The following is a 22,406-nucleotide window of genomic DNA, read 5'->3' as shown; positions in this document are numbered from 1 at the left end:
AGGACGACAAGTTGGGGGCGGGGAGGGGAGATGATCACAGAATATGGAGGGCCTCCTCCCCCCATATTAACTACCATGCCCCCCCCCCCCCCATGGCTTAATCCATGCCCCAGCTACAACCTCTGGTGCTTGTTTTAGACATCATGGACACAGGAATTAAGATTGCAATATAGCATTTTATTTTTCTGCAGCCTGTACACCAGCATGTCTCTTCATGATGCATTTTACAGTCAGAGCAAAAAAGCCAAGTAACACAGCCAGACTGAGGGACACAGCGGCCACCAGCATCCACTGTTCCAAGTGCCCCGACTCTGCAGTCATTCTTGGAGCCTGGACAGGGTTTGCCCCAACCACCAGCAGAGGACCCAAAGTCACCGATCCATGTTCTTCTGTAGATGGACCTGAAGAGAACATGAAAAAATATCCTGTTTAGTTGTACACATCTAGCTTGGGGTTTGCACTACAGAGAACGTGTGTCAAGTAGTGTAGTAAGTAAAGCCTTACAATTATTCCTGTAATGTCACATCTCCACTTTTATCACTGCTTAGTACATGTCCTTTTATCTCTCCAAGGTTTAAGAACATCTCCAGTTTTCTAGACAGGCGGCTTGTGTATGTAGAATGGGCCGGGCAGCTATTGCCATCAATAATGTCCGTTACTCACCTGCTGCAATTTCTCTTTTGCCAATTCCTCTTGGAATCCCACGGATGGGTCCCAGTCTCCTGCTCTGACCAGCACAGGTCCCAGCATTACAGCACTGGCAGATTGTATTGAGGCCATCCACAGCCACCCAGCTAAGGAGATAACAGAAGCAATGAGCCTGTTGCCGTTAGCATGGGAAGAGTTCCAACAAGCTTGTATAGATATGTTGAAGGGGTTTGGACTGCACACCATATTTTTAGACATAGGAGATGCTACCATGCCGAGACTTTACCAGGCAGCAAAAATAAAGGTGAACATGTGAAGCACTAATACTGATTTCATAATTGCTTTGACTAACATTAACCTATTAGAAGGGGCAGTTTTATGGCAAGGTCTGGATAAATTGATGTGATGTTCGGGTCCATCTGATGGGATTCACCTTGATATGCATTTTCTTGGCCAAATGTGTAAGAACCTCAATTACAGGTTGAGTATCCCATATCCAAATATCCGAAATATGGAATATTCCGAAATACGGACTTCTTTGAGCGAGAGTGAGATAGTGAAACTTTTGTTTTCTGATGGCTCAATGTACACAAACTTTGTTTAATACACACAGTTATTAAAAATATTGTATTAAGTGACCTTCAGACTGTGTATATAAGGTGTATATGAAACAAATGAATTGTGTGAATGTAGACACACTTTGTTTAATGCACAAAGTTATAAAAAATATTGGCTAAAATGACCTTCAGGCTGTGTGTATAATGTGTATATGTAACATAAATGCATTCTGTGCTTAGATTTAGGTACCATTACCATGATCTCATTATGGTATGCAATTCCAAAATACGGAAAAATCAGATATCCAAAATACCTCTGGTCCCAAGCATTTTGGATAAGGGATACTCAACCTGTATATGCCATGTTAATAGAGTTTCACCATTGCTTAGCGTGGGCACTTGTATATCAAAAAAATATGTTGGTGCCGACTTATTTTTGGTGCGGAAGCTACATTTGGTCAGCTGGGCCAGTTCAGGAACATGCCACAAATTCAGAAGGACCTAGAAATACCATTGATCTAAAGCACATTCACTCCACACCGACTGGAGGCTTTAGAACATCCATTTACTAGGAAAACCTTTAATTACTAAGGAGTCCCTAGTCGCTGTACAATAGTGTATTTGTCAGAGGACAGACTTTCCTTACATTAAGAACTTTTCTGGTCCTAATCTACAGGAGTTAGAAAAAATACAGGAGAACATTCTCACCTACTAGATGCCTTCACATAGGAACAGGCCTTGTTCATTGGATCAGGAACCTGGGTGGCTGCAGCAGCTCTCAGAGTACAAGTGATATAAATCTGGGAAGGGAGATTATACAAGACTCAGGACAAAGGAAAGAATAGATATGTACAGCCACTAGCATAGACAAAGTACATTGTCAGCATTATCTGCCATACTAGAGCAGTAGCAAAACCCAATCCTCACCAGAGAGACATCCATCCCAGTGAACCGGAAAGCATCAACCATGAACTGAAGCTTGTCAGGCTCAGGCCTTGGGGATACAAAGGTGGAAGAGGAATCTTCTTGCTGGCCATCCACCAGGCACCTATAGAACACATTAGTTATAGCCACAAGGGAGGAGGGACCATCAGATCAGCCTGAAGAGTAACCTGTGGAACATACCCATTGTAGGCAATGATAGCATAAATCGGGGTGGACTGGACATCAGGAGACAGAGTGGCCACACAGCTATCCACATATAGCATCATAGGGATGTGGTTCTGAGTGTCCACAGAGGCCTCTATGTAGAGCATGTCCCCCAGCTGGAAGTCAGAGGAAGGTCTGGGAGCACTCCAGTCATCTGTATGGGAATCAGGATTAGAAGAGACCAGACCCAGCACCATCATACTGTACCCCCCCCCTTCCATCTCACTTACCCATCATCAACTGCAAGGAGAAGGACAGCCTCTCTTCTGAAGACACTGTGGTACTGAACGGAACCCATGTTGGCTCAATGGCATTGCTGCTCACATTACCATGTCTGCACAAGACAAATAAACCCACCAGAAGTGGTCCAGTGTTATAAGCATATAAAAGCAAAGTTACCACTAAATTGAACATTTAAAAACCAGCAATAGTTATAGGTTCCTTCTCTAATCCTCTGCATCATTCATTGGTTTGAAGGCTGTTATAGCAAGTGCCATCAAGCATGAACTCATTTGAGCAAAAGTCTATATTCAGATGCTAGCCCAACATAAAATATGTGGTGTACCAGTGCAACAGGGGTTCCTGCACAAGATTTGTTAAACAGATAAGGTCAGACTGGCCACCTGGTGTACAGGAGAAATCCCTGGTACACCCTAACCCCTCTTCTAGGGTGCAGTGAATTTGGTGGCACAGGATGCATGGATGAACTTAAAGTAATTCCATAGAAACAAACCAACACTCAAGATTAACTTTCATGCCAAACCCCTAAGACACCACTGTTCCCTCATTTACAGAGGAGTCCTGTTCATTGCTTGTCCATAATGGTTGGCCAAGTAGCCCCTGTGGTGGTTGGCCATACCCCTTAACACTGCATTCCCTGGTGGGTTCTCCATTCCCCCCCATATCTGACACTGGGTACAGTAGAGCAACAATGCAAGTAACAGGCATTACATGTACTATAGTAGGGCTCCTTTTCTACAAGGGAAGAGCAGAGAATGGTTTTTCTTGTGTGAAGCCACAGATCACACTTCAGTGTTGGAGGAAGCTAGTAAGAATACAACCTAGATTTCCTTCAACTAATGCCCACTTGATGCCTGAAGACATTAGTCAAGAGCTGTCCCTCCTTTGTAGTATATAGGCCACCATGCCTGAGAAAATCATTTATATTCTAGAACCCTAACAGTAACCAGTGGATGTGACCATCAGTCACTGGTGTAAACTCACCGGGGATAGAAACACATGATGGGAACCACAGCAGAGTTGGTCCTGGTGATGGGTACACCACTAGAGGATGTTGGACTGTAGGTCAGGGAGGTGGTGTAGATCAGCCAGTCTGCAGTCATCTGTAGAACAAAGCAGAGACATTTTTCCATAGTTCAGCCTGCAGACTCAGTGGTAATACCAACTTATTCTCCACTTGGTTAAAGTGGAGAAAAATAATAATAATTTAGAAGTCACATGAACCAACTTACCAAGACAGAACATGTGAGCCAGATAGCTCAGAAGCAAGTGATGGTAGAGAAATTTGAGGTCCTGATTATAGTGAACAGCTAACCACCACTTTTCCTGTGTATTTTGGTCCTCAAAGAACATTAACAGTCCAGGTTTTAGTTATATCCATGCTTGAGCAGATTGTTAAAAACAGCTGTTAAGTCACCTTTACTTAATGGCTATCCTTAAAACCTCAACTGTTAGTGCACCTTGTGGTTCATTGGTGGGAACCCCTGGTCTAGAGGGCCTAATACATTTCCTACTTAGGCTTACCATACCAGCCCTTTAACTGGAACACTCATGAATTATAGGATCTCCAGCTACTGACCACCAGGTGACATGCATGTTTAACATCAGCAGCCACAGAACCTTTGTGACGTACGAGTGTCCCAGTTTAAAAGGACAGTATGGTAAGCCTATCACTGCTCAGCTTCTACAGCAGCTAGTATGATAGGTAGAAGCTCATCAATTGCTATTGCCAACACTGTGGGTGGTATGTACTAAAGGGAAAATTCGATAAAACCCCTGTTTTGGGGGGTTTTATTGTATTTTTGTATGTACTAACTCAGACGCCAGGTTTTTGCCCATTAGGGTATCGCCATCTTCAGATGGCAATACCCTATAGAAGCCTATGGGCTTCTTATCGCTGGCCACCGACCCCCCCCCCCCCTCCCCTTTGGCATAACTTCCTCCAGGAAACCTGGACGGTAAACTCCTCCCCCCCCCTAGCAACACAGCCGGAGGTCCTTCCGGCTGCAGGGAGGAGGCGGTGCCGGGGACATCCTGCTGCCTGCTTCCTGGCAGTTGGAGACCCCCTGCAGACCACCTCACCGGTATCATGGGGGCCCTCAGTCACCGCATTGCGATGTTAGTACATATGCAATCAACATCGCTGCAATGGGCGGCGATGTATGTTAATACATCCAGCCCTGTATATGGTTTGATATATTTACACCTTTAGAAGTTTTAGGAGTCAGTGGGAGGACCATATCATTGCCGACAGCTGTAGGTCATGGCTGTGGTGGGTGATACACTACCAGTTACAGAGGATAGAGCCAAGTAGATGTCGTGCAGTCTACAAGGAGGACGACCATGGACGGGATGTAATGGCGGCGGACATCACCAGATGATCAGGATGCAGTCTGATCCGACTTAAAGGGGAAATCACTTACAAGGCATGGGTTTGCCCCTTTAAACCAAAGCCCAAGATCGGCGAGCACCCCACACCTCCAGCGATCTCAGACGCCATTACATTCCGCCGCATCTGTGGGTTAACCATCGTTTAGCAGCAATGGTGACATTATCAGTGAGCATTGATGGCATGAAGTTACTGGGGGAATACCACTGCCGAGAGACAGTAGGCTCCCACTAAGCCAGAGGGTATTGGTGGATCTCACTCCCATATCCATGCGTGGACATTGGCTCCTGGAGTTATCCCAGCTTCTAAACATTGATAACACTTTTGTATGAAGAATAAGATATTGGGCTTACAGTATGGCGGGCACTCATATTGCAGGTGCCCCAGACCCATATGATCCACCGTCGCATGCTTAGCAGCAGTGAATACACATGGTGCACAGATAATGTTAGACACAACCAGGGCTGGCAACAAATCTTGGGGCCTGGTACAGTAAGATTTTTGGGGCCCCCTCAGATTATATATTAGTCCAAATGGACTTTAAGAAGCAGCACAGTCTGCGTCTCCCTCTCCTTCCCACACCCAACAGTCTCTCCCCAGTGCTCCATTTCTAGCTCCCCCACCACATCCCCTCATCAATCCACTCTTATCCCAGATAAAGACTCATCTGCGCTGCACTCCCCAGTATAAAGACCCTCACACCCCACCAGAAGATGCCGGCACAGGGCATGGTAATTCTGCCCAGTGGAGCTTCTGCCATGTCCAATAACTGCCTGCAACAGAGCTGGGCCCAGAAGAGTGGGTGCACACTCGCGCCACCTAGTCACTGTGAGAGACCTCCTGTCACTGAGGTTAAGCCCACAGCCTTACTTGGACAAGACAGCTTACATCCCTGCCAGGCACTAAGTGGCTTAACTTTGGGGCCCAGGACAGGTGTCCGCTTCAAACCCCCCCTCCTCTCTGTTGCTGGCCCTGGACACAACCTCACCTTAATGCATGGGGAAGAAGTGATATCAGTGCACATACCCGGCTCTGATGCCACTAAACCTCATAACACCAGTTCCTACTTCTGCCCGCCAGCTCCCAGTAGGCCTGTTACCATTTCCCACAGAACATAGCACTGTTCTATAATACATATTACAGGGAAGCTTTCTGACCTGGCCACTGATAATGAGCAGCACCCGGCCAACACAACACTCCTGCTAATTACCACCACAGAGGCACCACTACCTCATCTGACTATACTTCCATTCTACACATTGTCCATCAGTGAACACCTGTTAGACACCCAGCAGGCTCCATGCACACAGTATAGGCCTCAGTAGTTACCAGAGCCCTGTGTAAGGGAAGGTTCATGAGACCTAGGCTCAGGGTGCACCAGTTACAGTATAGGCAGATGTTTTGTAGAGCACAACCCATCAGTAGGAACCCCATGTCTCATTTACTCCACTAACTCATAGTAATAGACAGGAACACTAGGAGACTGCCACCAGGCAAACACACATCACACCAACATAGTGCACTGTCCATCATTACCTGTACTGCGTTCCCACACTCCTGGAGGCCAATCTTGAAGACCACACTGGTATCGGTGCTCTGGGGACCAGGACTACAGGACTGGGGTCCCAAGCTCAGGTCTGAGGCCTTCACCAGCTTCCCATTCCCATACAGGTCTCTCATCACAGTCACCACCATCATGTCCTCACCACACTGCACACTGATAGGAGAGCTCTGGGTTGGTGCCAGCTGTCTAGATCGAGCAGCTCCCCCATCATTCCTAACAGGGGACCCCCATCCTGACACAGGCTGAGCACCCCATCTGGAAGACCCCAGGCCAGACACTGGCGGAGCAACCCATCTGGAAGACCCCAGGCCAGACACTGGCTGAGCACCCCATCTGGAAGACCCCAGGCCAGACACTGGCTGAGCACCCCATCTGGAAGACCCCAGGCCAGACACTGGCTGAGCACCCCATCTGTAAGACCCCAGGCCAGACATCGGCTGAGCAGCCCCCACATGAGACACTCTAGGAGAACCCCTGACAGAGTGCTGGTGATGCCTCCACCAATCACCTGATTGGCGTCTAACCAAGACACGCTCCCCAGCACTGGCCAATCCTATGCCAGAAACCAGAGCCACCAGCAGCAGCCAACTCCACCTCACACACATCCCCATTCTGCCTACAGAACAAACAGCACAATGCTAGGAGTGCAGGGATCAGCCATTTATACCCCTCCCCCTCAGCTGCTAATACCCCCACCTGGGGCAGGTAATGATCACACTCACCTGATCACTCCTCTCATCACATGCAGCCACCTAATGAGGATACAATACCAATACATATATGACACAAGGCAGATAACCTTTGTATTACAGGGCATTATGGGACTTTTAGTTCCACACCAGCAGGTGAGATAAATATGACATATATCTGCTTTGCAGTAAAGTAAGTGCTCTGCTCTCAGTTTCCAGACTTTGCTGAATGTTTTTTGTTTTTGTTTGCAATATATATTTTATTGAGGTTCTGAAAATACAACATTGAATGTCAGAAGTAAACATGTCATCCAGCCTAATACAAAAATAAACAATACAACAAACATCTTCTAAGTGTACGGCATCGGGGACTAGGGTTAAACCTCACTTTTTCCATTTTCTAGTATATAAGAATAAAACTGTAGACGACACAGTTACCAGGATTGTGAAAAAGTAATTCTACAAAAATATGATTTGTCAATCGCATGCAAAAGCTGAAATATAAACAGTAGAAACAATACAACATACTAATACGTTCTCCCCAGTGGAGAACAAAAAAACTAAGACCTACTAAACAAAAAAAACATAAAAAGTGTAAAAAACATAAAAATAATCGTACCTGCTGGGGCATAGGGATCGCCGACCCATCCATGGAGACATCATCAGAGCGAGAAGAGGCATGTAGACAGCAGAGACGTGAAGAGGAAATATGGAAGGGGAGAGGCGAAGGAGAGAAGGGGGAGCTGCAGCCAGTGATGTATCAGTCAGGGAGGGGAAATAGATGAGGGAGAGAGAGGGGGAGGATCGTGTAGTCACGGGAGACAGATGGGAGGGTCATCAGCCAGGAGTTGACGGCCGTACCACGTGGTATGTTGAAAGCTCTGCTTAATAGCCAATTTCGTCAGAGTGGGCAGTTGGTCGATAAAACGACCCCAACATCGAAATAAGGTTGGGGTCAAAGTCTCCTTATTTAGGGTCGTTTCCAGCCAATCCATCGTGAACAGGAAGAGTAATCTAGAGGTAGATAGTGACAGCGTAGGAGGGGTGTCAGAAATCCACCGTTGAAGTATGGCCTTCCTGCCTACCGCTGAAAGAATCGCTATCAATTTCGCATCTTGAGAGGGGAGGAAGGGCTGGTCTCGAGTGTGGCCAAAGAGAGCCCAAGAGGCAGTACATTGAAAGGGCAGACCCAACTCGGAGGTGCTATATGATTGTAGCTCTGCCCAAAACCTTTGGAGAAGGGGACAATGCCAGAAGCAATGCATAAGGTCAGCTACTGGCGCAGAGCATTTTAAGCATTTCGCCGAGTCAGATAACCCCATCAAGTGACTCCTCTTTGGAGAGATATAGGCTCTGTGTAGAATCTTATAGGACATTTCTTGATATAGGCTGGCTGGGATGAGTTTAAGGGAAGTTGTAAAGCAGTCCATCACGGTGTCTGGGGACATAGAGGGAATTTGAGAGGACTATGTCAGCACTTGGGTCCGTAGCGGGAATGTGTTCTGTGCGAATGCGGGCATAGAGAGATGAGATGGAGCATATCCCAGAGCGCAGGAGCGTATCAAGGCTATTAACAAAGTCGGATACATGGAGATGAGAAAGGACTGAGTGTATATAATGAGAAGCTTGAAAAAAATAGAATCCATGGCTCAGATCTATGTCATATTTAATCAGTGCTTCCGCGAAAGTGAGTGGCTTTTTGCTAGAGTTAAGAAGGTCACCGACTCGTGTAATTCCTGCAGCATGCCATGCAGCAAAGGGATAGGAGGCCTGACCCCGCTGAAAATGCGGGTTCCCAACTAGGGGAAGAAATATGGAGTGGGTGTACTGTAACTTCAGGGATTTCCTAGATAGTCTCCATGCCAGCGCAGTGGAGGTAAGGAGTACATTGTCCAGAGAGAGAGATGACAAATCAGATTTGGACGTGTGTAGAACAGAACTGAGAGAGAGGGGAGTGCAGAGTTGGGAGTCGATCAGTGAGTCAGTGAAAATCGAAGTATCATTGAGCCAGTCCATGGCGAAGCGCAGGAGGCAGGCCCTATTATATTGCTCTATGTCCGGCAGATTCAGCCCTCCATTCTGTACCGTCTGAGACACTTTAAAAAAACTAATTCTGGGTCTCTTATTGGACCAAATAAACTTAGATATAGATGAGTTAAGGAGGGAGAGGTCAGATTATTTAGATAGCATGATAGGCACCATTTGAAGGACATAGAGCAATTTGGGGAAGCTAGCCATCTTTACGAGATTACAGCGACCCATAAGATTGAGAGGTAGATTCTGCCATAGTGCTAAGTTTGCTGAATGTTATAGTGTCTGGTTCAGTTACTAAAAACATGCAGGAACAGCTCCATAAGTGATTATAAATAGGCCCCAGCACAATTCCATGTTACTGTGAGATGTTTATTGTAAGCTTGTGAGCAGGGCCTTCCTACCTCTATGTCTGTCTGTTTTTGTCCAGTTTTGTTCTATTACTGTTGTTCTAATTGTAAAGCGCAACGGAATATGCTGCGCTATATAAGAAACTGTTAATAAAAATAATAATAATAAAATGTTTGTGTGTTTGTTATGTACAGCACTGTGTACACTTTGTGGCACCCTTTATATAAAATATAATAATTATGCATGAACTGGCATGCGCACTTACAATGGGCAGTGCTGGGGATCACATGACAGCTGCTCTCCAATGCTGAATTGCTCCAGTACTTTGTATCCACTGCCGCAAATTGCGGTGAGTTGGAAACTAAATTAATGGGGGCTGGTAGGGGTTTTTGGCCAGGCATTGAGGCATATATGTGGGCATAAGGTGGCATTGAGGCATATATGTGGGCATGAGGTGGAAGTGAGGCATATATATGAGCATGAGGTGGAAGTGAGGCATATATATGGGCATGAGGTGGAAGTGAGGCATATATATGGGCATGAGGTGGAAGTGAGGCATATATATGGGCATGAGGTGGAAGTGAGGCATATATATGAGCATGAGGTGGAAGTGAGGCATATATATGGGCATGAGGTGGAAGTGAGGCATATATATGGGCATGAGGTGGCAGTGAGGCCTATAAAGGGGCATGAGGGAGCTCTGGCCTGGCATGTAAGGGCATGAGGGGACACTGAGCCATAGAATAGGCCATAAAGGGCATGGAGTAACAAGAACTGTGTGGGTCCCATAGCAAAATTTTGATGCCCCCCCCCCCCCCTTCACGGGATGTAGTCATGTGACCTGATGGCCTGCCTATTACCGATGGCTACATCCCGGACCCCTCTAAATCCCGACTAGCAGGGACTATCTACACTCGTGGGTGTCCATGGCACACATAGAGTGGGGACAGAACTTGCGGCAATTGCAGCGCGCCCTTCCATTCCCCCCCCCCTCCTGTCGTTATTCCACCACCAATCGGTATGCTGACCACCGGGACCCTCAGCATCAGTAGCGTGTACCCCCCACCCCCACAGATGTAATACTCCAAGGCATGTATGTTAGGTGTAGGTGATGGTGGTCATACCTGTTTCCATGGCAGCGCACAGATGTCAGCCTCTTCTAGACCTCACCGGTACAACCTAGGCAGAAGGACGGAACAGAGGAGGATTTACCACAAGGCAACCAAAGCGGCTGCTTAGGTCCCTGTTGGTCTCAGGGGGCCCTGCTGGTCCCAGGGGGCCCGCCGACAAGGCAGTTTGTGGGCGGGATCTACTAACCTCCCCCGCTGCAGTATCTTGCTTTTCTCTGCGCTCTCTGTGTTATCTCCGCGGTTACTGGTCTCGTCTCCGCTGCCCGGCTCTACCCGTTGCTCCCCCATGCTGCCCATTTTTTTTCTCCTCTCACCACGGTCCGCCTCATCACCACGGGCAGGGTCCAGGATCCGGCATCCCACAAGCCATAAACACACACAAGCCAGTGTCCGCCTTCCAGGCAGATGACACAGGGGCGCATGCGCAACTGACAGGGGGAGCGCAGCGCTGACCAAGCGCTACAGAGAATGCAGGACTCAGTGGGCGTGGCAGTGACGAGGCGGGCCGCGGTGAGAGGAGAAAAAAACGGGCAGCGTGGGGGAGCAACGGGCAGCGGAGAGGAGACCAATAACCGCGGAGATAACACAGGGAGCGTAGAGAAAAGCAAGATACCACAGTGGGGGAGGTTAGTACATCCCGCCCTAAATGGCATTTCTGGCGGACCACGAGTTTCACCAAAATTGTCTAAGAGCTAGGCAGGCTGTCAGTGACTAGATATCTGCCAGGCGTCATTTTAAGGGCAGCACGGATGATGTAATGGTTAGCATTACTGTCTCAGAGCACACGGGTCATGGGTTCCATTCCCACCATGCCCCTAACTGTGTGGAGTTTGTATGTTCTCCCTGTACTTGCATGGGTTTATATACTAATAGGGTTAATTTTGTTGGGAGCCTAGCGTGAATGTGTACATGTGGTAGGGAATATAGATTGTAAGCTCCACTGGGGCAGGGACTGATGCGAATGGCCAAATAGTCTCTGTAAAACGCTGCGGAATATGTGTGCGCTATATAAATTTCTGGTTATAAATAATAATAATAAATACACTGGTACAAATAGGATTGTCTGAGGAAGGGGGGCCCCAAATCGGTGTATTGCTTAGGGCCCCTATGAGGTCTAAAAGCGCCTCTGGGACAAAGAACCCCCCAAAAGACAACCCCCCAATAAACAGCACACATTTGTACGGTGACAAAATATTTATTTATCTGGAACTAGCCGGTCGCCGCTGTGGATTTAACTTGTTTAAGTTAATTATAAATAAAACAAAGGTTAACGATTCAAAAGCATATGCAATCACATTAAATGACAGATTAAATAATATTATCACCTCACAGTGCAGGTACAATTTCAAAATGTACCCCCATCGGCAGTTCACAGTAAGGGCCAAATTCAGACTTGATCGCTCGCCAGCTTTTTTGCAGCGCTGCGATCAGGATAGAACTACGCATGCGTATGCACCGCAAGGCACGACATACGGGTACAAAGAGGATCATTCGCACAGCCGATCGCAAGGAGAGTGACAGGAAGAAGGCGTGTGTGGGTGGCAACTGACCGTTTTCTGGGAGTGGTTGGAAAAACGCAGGCGTGTCCAAGCGTTTGCAGGTCGGGTCACTGACGTCAATTCCGTCCCTGGACAGGCTGAAGTGATCGCAGCGGCTGAGTAAGTCCTGAGCAACTCAGAAACTGCACAAACTGTTTTTGTACTTCTCGGCTGCCCAAGCGTTCGCACACTTGCACAGCTAAAATACACTCCCCTATAGGGGTCATTCCGACCTGTTCGCACGCAGCGGTTCTTCGCTGCGATGTGAACGGGTCAGAAATGCGCATGTGCGGCGGTCGCTTTGCGCACACACTTCGTTGCCTGGCGACGACCGTTGCCGGGCAACGACTCCGTCAACGACAAATGTGATCGCAGCTGCGATCGCAAGTAGATGGACAGGTGGGAGGCATTCCGGGGGGGGGGGGGGGGGGGCGGATACTTACCGTTTCCAGCCGTTTTCGGGGAGTGGTAAGAGAAACGCAGGCATGTCCAGGAGAACGGAGGGCGGATGTCTGACGTAACAGCCGGGACCTTCATCGCTGGATCCGTCGCACTGGGTAAGTAGCTGCAAGGCTGGTCTTGTTTTGGGTGAAACTTTTTAAGCATACAGGGCTGCAGAAGCAAGCGCAGCCCTGCTATGCTGAAATACACTCCCCCATAGGTGGAGATTAGTTAATCACACCAGCAGCAAAAAGTTGCTTGGTGCGATCAACTCGGAATGACCCCGTTTAGGCGGTGACTATCTGATCGCAGCGCTGCAAAAAAAAGCTAGCGAGCAATCAGGGGGTAAATCTACTAAGATGGGAGTTCTATTTAAGATGGTATGTTGCCTATAGCAACCAATCAGATTCTGCTTCTCATTTATCTAGCACCTTCTAGAAGTTAATACCTGTAATCTGATTGGTTGCTATAGGCTGGAGATGTGCATTACCACCTAGGGACAGCAGCTAAAGCCATAGGTCTCAAGGCACCGTGGATGCACAAACTGACATGCAGATGGAGCCATGCTCATCAAACGTGGCTATATTGCAGATGGGGACTCCCGGCGTGCCTGGCCGCACCTACGCCCAGGCACGCCGGCGAGCGCACAGAGACACTCCCATTCTCTTTGAATAGGGCGCGTGCAGTTGACTGCGCATACGTACGGATCGTAATGCGCAGACACGAGGCCAAACTATGATAAAATCGTACTTCTTTTTTGATCGCTAGGTGAACGCAAGTTGATTGACAGGAAGCGGACGTTTGTCGGTGGTAACTGGACGTTTTCTGTGAGTGTCAGGAAAAGCGCAGGCGTGTCCAAGCGTTTTCAGGGGCGGGTGTGTGACGTCAGCTCCGGCCCCGATCAGCCTGTGTGTATCACACTGTAGGAGTAAGTCCTGGGCTGCGCACACACTGCACACACTGGAAAAATCATTCGATGGTGAGTGAACGGATTTGCAGCCGGCCAGCGTTGCAATGCTTTTCATGCAGACTTGTACGGGGCGGATTTTCACTCTGCCTGGGCGGCGACTATCCGAACGCAAACCTCTGCAAATTCCCAGAGTTGCGGTCAGGTCTGAATTAGGCCCATAGACAGCTAGTACGTTTTAGAAATGATAAGTCAAACGGTATATCGGCCCTCATTCCGAGTTGTTCGCTCGTTCTTTTTCATCGCATCGCAGTGAAAATCCGCTTAGTACGCATGCGCAAAGTTCGCACTGCGACTGCGCCAAGTAACTTTACTATGAAGAAAGTATTTTTACTCACGGCTTTTTCTTCGCTCCGGCGATCATAATGTGATTGACAGGAAATGGGTGTTACTGGGCGGAAACACGGCGTTTCAGGGGCGTGTGGCTGAAAACGCTACCGTTTCCGGAAAAAACGCAGGAGTGGCCGGGGAAACGGTGGGAGTGCCTGGGCGAACGCTGGGTGTGTTTGTGACGTCAACCAGGAACGACAAGCACTGAACTGATCGCACAGGCAGAGTAAGTCTGGAGCTACTCAGAAACTGCTAAGTAGTTAGTAATCGCAATATTGCGAATACATCGGTCGCAATTTTAAGAAGCTAAGATTCACTCCCAGTAGGCGGCGGCTTAGCGTGTGTAACTCTGCTAAATTCGCCTTGCGACCGATCAACTCGGAATGAGGGCCATCAAGCAGGCAGTTGCACAATGCAGTGCATTAATTAACGTGCAGTTAGGAGCAGTTCAAGCAGAGATTAGCAGACGTATGCCCTTATTTATTAATGGGTGATAAATTTCACTGTGAGTGATAAATTGCACCAGCCAATCAGCTCCTAACTTCCATGTCACGGGCTGTGTTTGAAAAATGACAGTGAAATTTATCACCCATTGATAAATAAGGGCATTAAGGGACAGCGATGTAGGTTAGCACAGACCGCTCAGCACACACCGCTATACACAAAGCAATGTGTGCTGAGCGATCTGTGCTAACCAGTGTTCTTTCTGGTTCCGGTATGAATGGTCGACCATGTTATGGTCGACAGTCATTAGGTCGACCACTATTGGTCGACATTGACATGGTCGACATGGACACATGGTCGACAGATGAAAATGGTCGACACATGAAAGGTCGACACATGAAAAGGTCGACATGAGGTTTTTTTACTTTTTTTGGTGTCGTTTTTTGCGTAAAGTGACTGGGAACCCCAATTAGTGCACCGCGTCCCCTCGCATGGCTCGCTTCGCTCGCCATGCTTTGGGCATGGTGCCTTCGCTCCGCTGCCGCTTCGCTCGGCACAGATTACCGTTCCAATCGTAGTCCATGTGGATCGTAAAGTATGGAAAAGTTCCCCAAAAGAAAAAAAAAAAAGAAAAAAAACTCATGTCGACCTTTTCATGTGTCGACCTTTCATGTGTCGACCATTTTCACGTGTCAACCATGTGTCCATGTCGACCATGTCAATGTCGACCAATAGTGGTCGACCTAATGACTGTCGACCATAACATGGTCGACCATGTGAACGGATACCGTTCTTTATGCACATGCTAGGCCATCTAACTAGATCTTGCCTGCACGTGCTAAACATCTGAGCGGGCGATGGCGACGCGCGGGACTGTGCATCGCCATCACTATGGGGTGTACACACGGAGCGATCCGTGCTTCATTTCTAAGCGATCTAGACAGATCGCTTAGAAAATAGGCAACAATCGCCCAGCGTGTATGCCCCATTACACACATCGGAGTATCTATAATGGATGCAGTGTGTTCGGTGCACAGGGGCCCCTGGATCCAGTGGGGGCCCAAACCACATACACTGCAGCTATATGTTATACTTACCACTCCGGAGTCCTGTGGCGGCCCTCCAGTGCGGGCACAAATCACTTGGAAAATGGCCGACCCTCTTTCTGACACTAGGAGGAGGAAGTGTGCCTCGTGCAGTCTTTCTTTCTGACACTAGGAGGAGGGGGCGTGCCTGGTGCAGTCTGTCTTTCTGACACTAGGGGGATGGGGCGTACCTGGTGCACTCTGCTTTTCTGACACAAGGGGGTATATTTACTGTATGAACATTGTTGCATCAGAGGTCACAACAGAGGGTGCAGAATCCGAGGGTTAGGTGCCATGATTGTACCGTAGGTTTTATGGATTAGAAGTTAGTCTAAGTAAGAGAAGCAAAATTATGAGGGGAGAGGGCCCTGCTTGTGAGAGCTTGCACTCTAGAGAGGAAGGACAGACAGAGATTGGTGACACAGATGGGGTAGACAGTGAGCATGGAACAGTGGTTTAGGATGAGAGTTGGCTGTCTTTGATGAAGAAGTGGGTCTTGACAGCCCATTTGAGGTTTTGTAGAGGTGGAGAGTCTGATAGGAAGAGGTAGAGAGTTCCAGAGATAGGGAGCAGCACGTGCAAAATCTTGGAGGTGGAAGGAGGTAATCAGTAGACAGGAGAGGTGGCGTGCATCAGCAACGAGAAGAGGAGAGATAGGAGTGTAGAAGAAGATAAGGTCAGAGACATAAATGGGATGAGAATAGGTGAGGACCTTGTAAGTGTGAGAAGCTTGAATTCTTGGATTCTGAATGGGAAGGGGAGTCAGTGTAGGGCTTATAAGAGATGGGAGACAGACGTAGCACGTTTGGATGAGCCGGGCTGCAGCATTGAGGATAGATTGGAGTGGAGAGAGGCAGTAGTCAGGGAGACTAGATAGGAGGGGATTATAGTAGTCCAATCTGGAGATGACCAGTGAGTGGTTGATGGACTTAAGCTGGGTACACATTAGACAATTGTTTAAACCATTGCCTAATTTCCGAAGGATCAGAAAGAGAAATTGTTCAAATCGTCAAATGTGTACGCACTACTGTGCTCTCCTGCAGGTCATCCTTTGCATCTTCAGATCTGCTGTACATGCAGCCCAATCTCATTATGTGGCTGATGACTCAATGCATTTAGATGCGATGAAATGAGACAGGGGAACAATATTTTGTGCAGTCATTTGCTAAATCGTGGCCTGTGATTTGCTACTTGGATCAGTTTGTAATTAAATTAACTTCTAGTAGCTATTAACTTCAACTAGGACATGGCTTAAATTGTATGTGCTGGCCTCAGGCCTCTGATCTAGTGTTAGGTAAAAGAAAACATTTTATAGGTGGCCCCAGCCTCTGATCTATATCTTGATTAATGAAAACATTCTATAGGTGGCATCAGGCCTCTAATCTAATTCCATCCTGATTAATGAGATCATTCCTTGGTTTTATAAACTGCCATCCTGTCTGTGGCACTGCTGTGCCACTATGTTTTGTAGATGTGCTATAATCTTTTAAACTAACGTTATTGTAATGCTGCTCTGTCGCTTAGTTTAGTCAGTCAGTTTGCTGCTGTTTTTGGCCAATATTGGTGAAAGGGATAGTGAGAGCTGTGTGGTTGTCAAATTCAATTTTAAATTAATAATATTGATCTTACTAATACTGTAGGAACATAGAAAAATAGGTCCAAATTAAACTATTTTATCTGTTTTTATTACATTTTGAAGAAATCCAGATCCAATACCAAAACAGTTGAGGGTGGTTTTGACAAAACCAAAGTCAAACCACAATGAATACTTAGAAATAGAGATGAACGGTCTGAATTGAAGGTGATCCAATCCACTTCCGAGCCTCAGGGACTTCCCACCAAGCTCGAAATATCAGAGCGAGGCTGAACGTCATCGTCCCGCATCGGATTCTCGCGGGACTTGGAGTATATATAAGGTGCCACACGCCATATCACTACACGCTCCTGTGCTGCGCTGTGCTCTGTGGTGTTGGGCTGTCAGCCAGAGAGTCCATCTAAGGGCCCAGGGCTGTCCATCAAAGGGGCTGTCAGTGTGTAGTGCACATCTAAGGGGCTGTCAGTCAGTGTGTAGTGTCCATCTAAGGAGCTGCCAGTCAGTGTGTAGTGTCCCTCTAAGGGGCTGTCAGTCAGTGTGTAGTGTCCATCAAAGGGGCTGTCAGTGTGTAGTGCACATCTAAGGGGCTGTCAGTCAGTGTGTAGTGTCCATCTAAGGGGCTGTCAGTCAGTGTGTAGTGTCCATCTAAGGAGCTGCCAGTCAGTGTGTAGTGCACATCTAAGGGGCTGTCAGTCAGTATGTAGTGTCCCTCAAATGGGCTGTCAGTCAGTGTGTAGTGTCCATCTAAGGGGCTGTCAGTCAGTGTGTAGTGTCCATCTAAGTGGCTGTCAGTCAGTGTGTAGTGTCCATCTAAGGAGCTGCCAGTCAGTGTGTAGCGTCCATCTAAGGGGCTGTCAGTCAGTGTGTAGTGTCCATCTAAGGGGCTGTCAGTGTGTAGTGTCCATCTAAGGGGCTGTCAGTGTGTAGTGTCCATCTAAGGGTCTGTCAGTCAGTGTGTAGTGTCCCTCTAAGGGGCTGTCAGACAGTGTGTAGTGTCCATCTAAGTGGCTGTCAGTCAGTGTGTAGTGTCCATCAAAGGGGCTGTCAGTGTGTAGTGCACATCTAAGGGGCTGTCAGTCAGTGTGTAGTGTCCATCTAAGGGGCTGTCAGTCAGTATGTAGTGTCCATCTAAGGAGCTGCCAGTCAGTGTGTAGTGCACATCTAAGGGGCTGTCAGTCAGTATGTAGTGTCCCTCTAATGGGCTGTCAGTCCGTGTGTAGTGTCCATCTAAGGGGCTGTCAGTCAGTGTGTAGTGTCCGTCTAAGTAGCTGTCAGTCAGTGTGTAGTGTCCATCTAAGGAGCTGCCAGTCAGTGTGTAGTGTTCATCTAAGGGGCTGTCAGTCAGTGTGTAGTGTCCATCTAAGGGGCTGTCAGTGTGTAGTGTCCATCTAAGGGTCTGTCAGTCAGTGTGTAGTGTCCCTCTAAGGGGCTGTCAGTCAGTGTGTAGTATCCATCTAAGTGGCTGTCAGTCAGTGTGTAGTGTCCATCTAAGTGGCTGTCAGTCAGTGTGTAGTGTACATCTAAGGGGCTGTCAGTCAGTGTGTAGTGTCCATCTAAGGGGCTGTCAGTCAGTGTGTAGTGTCCATCTAAGGGGCTGTCAGTTAGTGTGTAGTGTCCATCTAAGTGGCTGTCAGTCAGTGTGTAGTGTACATCTAAGGGGCTGTCAGTCAGTGTGTAGTGTCCCTCTAAGGGGCTGTCAGTCAGTGTGTAGTGTCCATCTAAGGGGCTGTCAGTCAGTGTGTAGTGTCCATCTAAGGGTCTGTCAGTCAGTGTGTAGTGTCCCTCTAATGGGCTGTCAGTCCGTGTGTAGTGTACATCTAAGGGGCTGTCAGTCAGTGTATAGTGTCCATCTAAGGGGCTGTCAGTCAGTGTATAGTGTCCATCTAAGGGGCTGTCAGTCAGTGTGTAGTGTACATCTAAGGGGCTGTCAGTCAGTGTGTAGTGTACATCTAAGGGGCTGTCAGTCCGTGTGTAGTGTACCTCTAAGGGTCTGTCAGTCAGTGTGTAGTGTCCATCTAAGGGGCTGTCAGTCAGTGTGTAGTGTACATCTAAGGGGCTGTCAGTCAGTGTGTAGTGTCCATCTAAGGGGCTGTCAGTCAGTGTGTAGTGTACATCTAAAGGGCTGTCAGTCAGTGTGTAGTGTCCATCTAAGTGGCTGTCAGTCAGTGTGTAGTGTACATCTAAGGGGCTGTCAGTCAGTGTATAGTGTCCATCTAAGGGGCTGTCAGTCAGTGTGTAGTGTCCATCTAAGTAGCTGTCAGTCAGTGTGTAGTGCACATCTAAGGGGCTGTCAGTCAGTGTGTAGTGTCCATCTAAGGAGCTGCCAGTCAGTGTGTAGTGCACATCTAAGGGGCTGTCAGTCAGTGTGTAGTGTCCATCTAAGTGGCTGTCAGTTAGTGTGTAGTGTCCCTCTAAGGGGCTGTCAGTCAGTGTGTAGTGTACATCTAAGGGGCTGTCAGTCAGTGTGTAGTGTCCATCTAAGGGGCTGTCAGTCAGTGTGTAGTGTCCATCTAAGGGGCTGTCAGTCAGTGTGTAGTGTCCATCTAAGGGGCTGTCTGTCAGTGTGTAGTGTACATCTAAGAGGCTGTCTGTCAGTGTGTAGTGTCCATCTAAGGGGCTGTCAGTCAGTGTGTATTGTCCATCTAAGTGGCTGTCAGTCAGTGTGTAGTGTCCCTCTAAGGGGCTGTCAGTCAGTGTGTAGTGTCCATCTAAGGGTCTGTCAGTCAGTGTGTAGTGTCCATCTAAGGGGCTGTCAGTCAGTGTGTAGTGTCCATCTAAGTGGCTGTCAGTCAGTGTGTAGTATACATCTAAGGGTCTGTCAGTCAGTGTGTAGTGTACATCTAAGGGGCTGTCAGTCAGTGTGTAGTGTCCATCTAAGGGTCTGTCAGTCAGTGTGTAGTGTCCATCTAAGGGTCTGTCAGTCAGTGTGTAGTGTCCATCTAAGGGTCTGTCAGTCAGTGTGTAGTGTCCATCTAAGGGGCTGTCAGTCAGTGTGTAGTGTCCATCTAAGTGGCTGTCAGTCAGTGTGTAGTGTACATCTAAGGGTCTGTCAGTCAGTGTGTAGTGTACATCTAAGGGTCTGTCAGTCAGTGTGTAGTGTCCATCTAAGGGGCTGTCAGTCAGTGTGTAGTGTACATCTAAGGGACTGTCAGTCAGTGTGTAGTGTCCATCTAAGGGGCTGTCAGTCAGTGTGTAGTGTCCATCTAAGGGGCTGTCAGTCAGTGTGTAGTGTCCCTCTAAGGAGCTGTCAGTCAGTGTGTAGTGTACATCTAAGGGGCTGTCAGTCAGTGTGTAGTGTACATCTAAGGGGCTGTCAGTCAGTGTGTAGTGTACATCTAAGGGGCTGTCAGTCAGTATGTAGTGTCCATCTAAGTGGCTGTCAGTCAGTGTGTAGTGTCCCTCTAAGGGGCTGTCAGTCAGTGTATAGTGTCCATCTAAGGGTCTGTCAGTCAGTGTGTAGTGTACATCTAAGGGGCTGTCAGTCAGTGTGTAGTGTACATCTAAGGGGCTGTCAGTCAGTGTATAGTGTCCATCTAAGGGTCTGTCAGTCAGTGTGTAGTGTCCCTCTAAGGGGCTGTCAGTCAGTGTGTAGTGTCCATCTAAGTTGCTGTCAGTCAGTGTGTAGTGTACATCTAAAGGTCTGTCAGTCAGTGTGTAGTGTCCCTCTAAGGGGCTGTCAGTCAGTGTGTAGTGTCCATCTAAGGGGCTGGCAGTCAGTGTGTAGTGTCCATCTAAGTGGCTGTCAGTCAGTGTGTAGTGTACATCTAAGGGTCTGTCAGTCAGTGTGTAGTGTCCATCTAAGGGTCTGTCAGTCAGTGTGTAGTGTCCATCTAAGTGGCTGTCAGTCAGTGTGTAGTGTACATCTAAGGGTCTGTCAGTCAGTGTGTAGTGTCCATCTAAGGGTCTGTCAGTCAGTGTGTAGTGTCCTTCTAAGGGGCTGTCAGTCAGTGTGTAGTGTCCATCTAAGTGGCTGTCAGTCAGTGTGTAGTGTACATCTAAGGGTCTGTCAGTCAGTGTGTAGTGTACATCTAAGGGTCTGTCAGTCAGTGTGTAGTGTCCATCTAAGGGGCTGTCAGTCAGTGTGTAGTGTACATCTAAGGGACTGCCAGTCAGTGTGTAGTGTCCATCTAAGGGGCTGTCAGTCAGTGTGTAGTGTCCATCTAAGGGGCTGTCAGTCAGTGTGTAGTGTCCATCTAAGGGTCTGTCAGTCAGTGTGTAGTGTACATCTAAGGGGCTGTCAGTCAGTGTGTAGTGTACATCTAAGGGGCTGTCAGTCAGTGTATAGTTTCCATCTAAGGGTCTGTCAGTCAGTGTGTAGTGTCCCTCTAAGGGGCTGTCAGTCAGTGTGTAGTGTCCATCTAAGTGGCTGTCAGTCAGTGTGTAGTGTACATCTAAAGGTCTGTCAGTCAGTGTGTAGTGTCCCTCTAAGGGGCTGTCAGTCAGTGTGTAGTGTCCATCTAAGGGGCTGGCAGTCAGTGTGTAGTGTCCATCTAAGTGGCTGTCAGTCAGTGTGTAGTGTACATCTAAGGGTCTGTCAGTCAGTGTGTAGTGTCCATCTAAGGGTCTGTCAGTCAGTGTGTAGTGTCCATCTAAGTGGCTGTCAGTCAGTGTGTAGTGTACATCTAAGGGTCTGTCAGTCAGTGTGTAGTGTCCATCTAAGGGTCTGTCAGTCAGTGTGTAGTGTCCTTCTAAGGGGCTGTCAGTCAGTGTGTAGTGTCCATCTAAGTGGCTGTCAGTCAGTGTGTAGTGTACATCTAAGGGTCTGTCAGTCAGTGTGTAGTGTACATCTAAGGGTCTGTCAGTCAGTGTGTAGTGTCCATCTAAGGGGCTGTCAGTCAGTGTGTAGTGTACATCTAAGGGACTGCCAGTCAGTGTGTAGTGTCCATCTAAGGGGCTGTCAGTCAGTGTGTAGTGTCCATCTAAGGGGCTGTCAGTCAGTGTGTAGTGTCCCTCTAAGGGGCTGTCAGTCAGTGTGTAGTGTACATCTAAGGGGCTGTCAGTCAGTGTGTAGTGTACATCTAAGGGGCTGTCAGTCAGTGTGTAGTGTACATCTAAGGGGCTGTCAGTCAGTGTGTAGTGTCCATCTAAGTGGCTGTCAGTCAGTGTGTAGTGTCCCTCTAAGGGGCTGTCAGTCAGTGTATAGTGTCCATCTAAGGGTCTGTCAGTCAGTGTGTAGTGTACATCTAAGGGGCTGTCAGTCAGTGTGTAGTGTCCATCTAAGGGTCTGTCAGTCAGTGTATAGTGTCCATCTAAGGGTCT

At 48.0% G+C, this 22,406-nt stretch overlaps 1 protein-coding gene across 1 annotated transcript; it reads right to left on the bottom strand.

Moving 5' to 3' along the window:
- Positions 1–156: 156 nt before the first annotated feature.
- Positions 157–7,189, bottom strand: LOC134935924 (zona pellucida sperm-binding protein 3-like). The gene is made up of 8 exons (XM_063930778.1): positions 6,520–7,189; positions 3,579–3,697; positions 2,585–2,688; positions 2,331–2,508; positions 2,133–2,253; positions 1,914–2,005; positions 664–794; positions 157–401 (listed from the first exon to the last, which is right to left on the bottom strand). Exons 1-8 carry the CDS (start codon positions 7,156–7,158, stop codon positions 178–180), a joined length of 1,608 nt encoding a protein of 535 aa, XP_063786848.1. The 5' UTR covers positions 7,159–7,189; the 3' UTR covers positions 157–177.
- Between the last annotated feature and the right edge of the window lie 15,217 nt (positions 7,190–22,406).

Source organism: Pseudophryne corroboree, chromosome 6 (genome assembly GCF_028390025.1).
Source record: "Pseudophryne corroboree isolate aPseCor3 chromosome 6, aPseCor3.hap2, whole genome shotgun sequence".
NCBI lineage: Eukaryota > Metazoa > Chordata > Amphibia > Anura > Myobatrachidae > Pseudophryne > Pseudophryne corroboree.
This window is presented reverse-complemented; position numbering and strand designations above follow the sequence as displayed.

What these genes read in the sequence shown, in the direction of transcription:
- LOC134935924 (XM_063930778.1), bottom strand. Translation starts at nt 7,158, where the DNA reads ATGGGGATGTGTGTGAGGTGGAGTTGGCTGCTGCTGGTGGCTCTGGTT. An exon ending in AGTGTGGGAACGCAGTACAG is followed by an intron (nt 3,698 to 6,519) that starts GTAATGATGGAC and finishes TTTGTTCTACAG; the next exon opens with ATGACTGCAGACTGGCTGAT. An exon ending in GCTATCATTGCCTACAATGG is followed by an intron (nt 2,254 to 2,330) that starts GTATGTTCCACA and finishes TGTGTTCTATAG; the next exon opens with GTGCCTGGTGGATGGCCAGC.